General features: G+C 49.1%; 1 protein-coding gene across 1 annotated transcript; it reads left to right on the forward strand.

Annotated features, from left to right (window-relative positions):
- The first annotated feature begins 378 nt into the window (after positions 1-378).
- LOC142785155 (potassium/sodium hyperpolarization-activated cyclic nucleotide-gated channel 3-like) lies at positions 379-5,580 on the forward strand. Its single transcript, XM_075883604.1, has 5 exons — positions 379-536; positions 1,117-1,286; positions 4,464-4,738; positions 5,379-5,528; positions 5,575-5,580. The coding sequence occupies exons 1-5, from the start codon at positions 379-381 to the stop codon at positions 5,578-5,580; spliced, it is 759 nt and encodes a 252-aa protein (XP_075739719.1).
- Positions 5,581-6,351: the final 771 nt, after the last annotated feature.

The raw sequence follows: 6,351 nt of genomic DNA on the forward strand, positions 1-6,351 counted from the left end.
CGTACAACAGCTTGTCTAATAATTACAGCCTCGCGCCATTACTGCAAGCGGCACCTTCTTTTTTCACTGAAAAGGAATCTTACAAAGCATGAAGATGTCCATATAAACATCGACGTTAATACGTTTTTAAGTGCCCTAGCCCTTTCTAAATGCACTGCCACAGCGTTAGATAAAAAGCAAGGTCGCCTATCGAAAAGTTAATTATCACTAGGTTTAAGGGCGTTAGCAATGTAAGTGAACCACGTCGTTTTTCGTGCAAGAGAATAATTTTATTTTCTTGCATTAAGCTGCGGCCGGAAACTGTTCTTTCTCATGCAATAAAGATTAAACTCATTCGTTTCATTACAGGACGCAGCTGTAGAGCGAAGACTGGTGACGATGTTCAAGCGGCAGCTTAAGGGGTTCCTACTTCCGCCGAAAATACGGCAAGGTCTTCTGTACCCTTTAGACGACGAAGAACAACGCATCCTGGACGGCATGCCCATTCGACAGGAGCGTAGCGTCCCATGGATGATACACCCGAAGACCACCTTCAGGTGGGCACCTTATCGTAGCATATACATGGCGTTCTGCAACCATTATTTTATTTTTGAATTTTCAACGTCCGGCCGTGTGTCCGGTAAACAGTGAATCTCGCCGGGCTGATAGTCAAAACTCTTGAGGCGATGCATCAACCTTCATAAATACGAGCTTGCTATAGGACCTTTTCGATGTGTACAAACACCGACTCTGTGCAGCCTCCGATTTTGTCCACCGACGTCGAACACCAGTAGTGGCAGGGAAGAAAAGTATTGGCGAGAAATCCGCAGAATTTCCATATTTTTCTCGTTTTGCCAAGTATATCAAATACATATTCCAAGTTATACCCAGTATTATGAGAGGTTTTCCTGGTATTCTACAAATGTGCGCCCTTCTGTAACCCAACAACGTGAAAAGAGGCTCTCCTTTTTCTGGGACAAGTTAAAAACATGGTTTGCGATTTGGTCTTCGAGAACGATAGACGAAGTGAACGGGAGCATTTTGCGGTGTAAAGCATGGTTCTTCTATCGCAACCTTAAAAACGAATGAATCTGCACTTTAGTGATCTACGTGTCTTGAATTGTTGTCCTGCTACAGGAACGCGTGGGACTTGTGCATGGTAGTGATGAGCTTTGCCAGCGTCATCCTCGTGCCTCTGAACATCGCCTACTTTGAGAGGGCGCAGCAGGAGCGATTCGAATGGCGCATCTTCAACATCGCCTCCGACATGCTCTTCTTCGTGGACGTCATCTTCAACTTCAGGACAGGTATTACGATCACTATGAACGTGGGCTATATAACGCGGCCCCACTGATCAACCGCCCGACCTTCACGCTCGACAATTCATTGGGGGGTTTCGTGCAGCACGGCCAGGTCGGTAGAGCGGAGCTGTGTTTTTGGCACACGTGTATTTATTTCCGACGCTGCAAAAGACCGCGCTATTGACCACGATATTCTGCTTCTTCACGTGTATCGTGATCACATTTAAATGCGTCCTTTTGGCGCGACTGTGCCGTCGCCGTCGGCGCTGCCGTGATGTTTTATATAAGTCCAAATCGACAACATCGTCGTGCGTGCCATGCCTGATCCTCGTGGCAAAACTAGCGCAAAGAGACAGTGACACAATAAAAAGAACGACACAGAACGGGCGCTGATCCTGTGGCACATCTGCGCCAGTGTCCTGTGCCGTTCTTTTTCTCGTATTGTCATCTTTTCGCACTGATCTTGCCGTAAAGATCAACCAACAAGCTCAGTTGTGTGGGCCTCACCATTTCAGGCCAGAGAGCCACACACATTTTTTTAGCAACTTGCCTACTTAACAGAGCTATTATGTTGTGAACTATTGCTACCTATTACCCCTTGCTAACATCAAGGTGTAAGCACTCCATCTGTTGTCTTCTTGCAGTGGGTTAATTATACCTTAACGGTTGCTTAAAACACACAATGGATATACAATGAAAACACCTCTTTAATTCGGCAGCCATTGCCCCAGCATCGCCGTTCATAGCACATGTCTTTCCACCGGTGAGGAGGGGTGGTGGTGGAGAGGTGTCGTAGCAGAAATGAAGGTCGAGACGGGAATATGGTTGCTTGCTTCTCTGGCGGTGTTCTCTTTCAACTTGTTCATGCCGTATCCAGTGTCAGCACACTCATGCAGAAGACGAAACAATATTCGACATTTCTAGTGTTTCCGGTGTGCCGGCCACCTATACATGCGGCTGTCTTGGCTGTCATCAGCTTCATTAAGGTGTCGCGCCGATCAACAACAATGGGTTTTTGACAGCGTCTTTTTCTTAGCACTTCAGAATTGATTTCTGTCGCAGCAATCGCTCATATGGCGTCGAGTCTGTCATAGGTGTCGACAAAGAGGCCTCCCGAAGTATGACGTTGCGCTATTCACCAGGGGTCTTGGAAGGGAACTCAGGTCTTCATTGTGTTGTATCGCAGGCATGAATGTTCCAACCGCTGCAAAAGCTGCTGTCTCGTCGGTGAACATAAACAATTTATTTCGATGACGAGGTATCCTAAAACGAAGAAAAACGGAGACTACAGGAGCGACGCGCCGTCCACGTGGTACCGATCGGAACCTGCAACTACATCGGGTTGTCTTCTGAGGCCGTCGATGATTTCTGTCGTTGACCATTATAGTGCTGCTCAGGTCTAACTGTAGAGGCTGCATAGGACGAAGAGCCGTCGTATGTCCGCGCTTGTCTTGTCTTCGCAGATCGGTGGTGCTGGGTGCATGACTCTTTGAAAGCTTTCCGATGAGAAAGGACTTGTTGAACCCGCCTACAAATCTCCTCCCTTTGCAGTTATCTTGCAGGTTTCCGTTTCGGTCCATGCCCCTCTTTAAGGCTTGTGAGTGGGACAGGCGTTTTGTCGAACTTCCGTCCTTACGAAGTTTTTCTAGCTGCATCGTAACTGCAGCAAATGTCCAGATTTTCAGTGTGCACTCCTTACTTATTCTCGTATTTACTCGTACTTGCGTTTCGTTGCTTTTCGTTTCCTTCGACGTTGAGCGCAAATGTTCCTGGCACAGTTGCCCGAGTCGAAGTTCTCGACGGAAAACTTGCACTCTTTCTCATCATTGTCTGGCTTCTCCATCAAAGCGATTCCCAGCTTCTTCAGACAGCGCACTGCATCTCTTGGAGACGGCATGCTCTTTCTTACCAACGTCTGGCTTCTCCATCGAATGAAGTATACAGCGTCTTCTGCAGGCGCCGTGCGTCTCTCAGAGACGCCCTGCGCACGTGTCGCTTTGGCGACAGACCTAGCGGTGATAGTGGAACGTAGGGATGAATTTGCCGAGTGGCGACAGATCTGTTCTGTAATAACTGTCCCCTTATTATCGTAACTTGCCAAAATCTCTTCACGAGAGTCGCGCCCCAAGTCATCCTTTGGGCGTTTCATACTTCTGAGTCCCACCGCGCTGCATGTCACCAAATGTAATCGTGAAATCGTATGACGCCAACACAACATAGAAACTAACACTACATTTCACACGCAAGCATGGCACCATCGCCTTAACTTCAACCCCATGTTTTTCTCGTCTGCGATGTTGCGCCACTGTCCCATTAAGCGTTCGCCTTATCCTATAACATCTTTCTAGCACGAGGGGGGGGGGGGGGGGGTGATCAAAGAAACGAACACCTGTGCATCATATAAAAGGAGGATAATTGATAGTACACAAAATAGTACACTATAAGGGCGGCTCAACATGTCGCTAGCGTGCACAGGCTGCAGGAGCCACCATGTGCATCCCTTCGTTACTGTATACTGTAACTGAAACTGGCGCCAGCAGATCGCAAACCGGCGTCAAAACTGTAATACACTTAACGACGGGTTGATTAACGAGGCATAATTTCGCTAACTTTACTCAGCTTTCGTACTTCAGTAGAATAGGCACTACACTGCACGTTCAGTGGAGTAGGCACTACACTGCACACGAATAGGCACTACACTGCAGTACATTTTGGCTCAGTAGAATAGGTACTACACTGCATGTTCGATATATGGTCAAGACAATCTCAACGGTTCATTTTCGATGATATTGGTACGCATAATGCTACGCAGCGATATTGCCGCATACACACTCAGACGCTTCTTTGACAACTGTAGACGTAGCTAGTAATGACGGAGAAATATCTGCTTGTGTGAGTGCATCTCCCTTCAGGCATTGCTATGCATCCGTCGCGGTGTTCTGGTGGCTATGGCTTTTGGATGTTGACCCACAGGTGACGGTATGGAGTCCCGGCCGTGGCGGGCCCATTTTCGGTGGAGGCGTAAATGATCGAGGCCCGTGTACTTGGATTTATGTGCGCCTTAAAGAGCCCTAGGTGGTCGACGTTTCCGCAGCCCTCCACTATACGACGTCTCTCATGATCATATCGTGATTTTGGGACGTTAAACTCCAGCACGTTTTAAAGTTTTTTTTTATGTTACAGGCATTGCCATGAAAGAAGAACACGGCCGCATCAACATGGATCCGGACTACGTGGCGGCACAATACCGGCGCGGCTGTTTTTACGTGGACTCGTTCTGCTGCCTGCCGCTGGACTACACTGCCATGGTTGCGCTGCACACGGGTGACGGGGCCGCTGACCCCTCCACCACGTCGGCATACCCCAGCATCCTGCGCGTCAACAAACTGCTGGCACTGCCGAAAATTGGTCGGCTCACCACCGTGATCAGGAACATAGCCGGCGTCGAGGAAAACTTTGTAAGCATCGGGGCTCGCTGAATCTCACTCGCTCACTCACTCATTCACTCACTCACTCACTTACTCACTCATTTTATTCGCACCAATTGCCTTGCTGATTGGGTCATAGCAGGAACCTGGCTTGATTTAAATTTCTCTATTTCATTTTCTTCATGGCGTCCAACTTTGTGTCAGGAATGACGTCAAAACTAGAGTTCGCCAAGAACTGCCAGGATACTTAACCTGCTTAACTTATTTATTAGGTTGCGTAAGCAATACTGTGGCAACACTTGTTGCATGCTTCGCATAATATTGATTCCTATGGTAGGTGGGATCTTATTGATTGATTGATTAAAAGTTTATTTTTGTCCTGAAAAGACGCAGGGGAGACCCCGCGCCACCCGGCTAATCCCACGTAGGGACCGTCAAGCCGAGCTTGGCGGCCCGTTCAGGGGCACTCTGGACGGCCAGGGTTTGATCCTTAAGTTCGGGGCTGCGTAAGAGCGCAGCTTACCTGTCCTCGCTGAGGGCGGGGCCAATGGCTTCACATCTCTCTGTCGTATTTTTTTTTCTTTTCTGTAAAATGGGGGCGTTGTTCACGATTACTTGAATCATGTGGTGCTCAAGACGCATCACATTTTTTCTCCAACTGTTGGCGCAGTTCGTGTATTCCAAAGGAGCGTACGTGCGTCTGCTGTTCAACTTGGGCATGCTGTTCCTCCTCATCCACTGGCACGGTTGCCTGCAGTTCTACGTAGACCGCCTGGAAGGGTTTCCCACCAAATCCTGGGTGGCGCGTCTCAGTTTGGCGGTGAGTGCTCGTCTTCCCTGCGATAATTTGAAATGTGATGTTTTAGGGTTGAAGCTCCTTAGGCCATGGGTCGTTTCCTCCTCCGTATGTAGTATGTAGACACCTCTAGTTTATGACTTGCTCAATAGATGGCGTTGTGTGTATATGTCCTTGGAAATAGTATAACTACATGGCGTTAGTGGTTATCACAGCATATCCTCAGAATGAATGATGATGAGTGGGGCGAAGCATCCATCCGTCCATCCGTGTGTCCAACCATCCGTGCGTCCGTCTCTTCGTGTTTCCATTCGTCTGTCCGTCTGTCCGTGCGTCCGCCTATGCTTCTGTGCGTCCATGCGTGCGTCCGGCCGTCTGTCTGTCCGCTCGTGCTTCGTTTCATTCATGCGTCCGTCCGTCCGTGCTTCCATCCGTGTGTCCGTTTGCTTTAGTTTGTCTCTCTGTCCGTCCGTCTGTACGTTCATCTATGTTTCTGTGCGTCCGTCCTCCCGTGCTTCCATCCGTTCTATCCGTCCGTCCATGCGTCCGTCTATGCTTCTGTGCGTCCGTCCGTGCGCCCGGCCGTCTGTTTGTCTGTCCGTACTTCCTTTCATTTATGCGTCCGTCCATCTGTGCTTTCGTCCGTGTGTCCATTCGTCCGTGCAACCGCGCATTCGTGCTTCTGTCCCTCCATGCTTCCGTCCGTTCGTGCGTCCGTCCATGCGTCCGTCAGCCCGTCCGTTCGTGCGTCCGTGCCTCTGTCCGTATGTCATCCCATCCAGAGGATGACGGACGTCATGCCTCGTGATTATTCACTCCATGAATATGCTGTGTATTTTCGGGGCAA

Source organism: Rhipicephalus microplus, unplaced genomic scaffold, assembly GCF_043290135.1.
Source record: "Rhipicephalus microplus isolate Deutch F79 unplaced genomic scaffold, USDA_Rmic scaffold_18, whole genome shotgun sequence".
Taxonomy (NCBI): Eukaryota; Metazoa; Arthropoda; class Arachnida; order Ixodida; family Ixodidae; genus Rhipicephalus; species Rhipicephalus microplus.

Bases quoted from the DNA above. Each gene is read 5' to 3' on its own strand.
- LOC142785155 (XM_075883604.1), top strand. From the start codon at position 379: ATGTTCAAGCGGCAGCTTAAGGGGTTCCTACTTCCGCCGAAAATACGG. The intron at 537-1,116 runs GTGGGCACCTTA...GTCCTGCTACAG, and splicing joins CACCCGAAGACCACCTTCAG to GAACGCGTGGGACTTGTGCA. The intron at 1,287-4,463 runs GTATTACGATCA...TTTATGTTACAG, and splicing joins CATCTTCAACTTCAGGACAG to GCATTGCCATGAAAGAAGAA.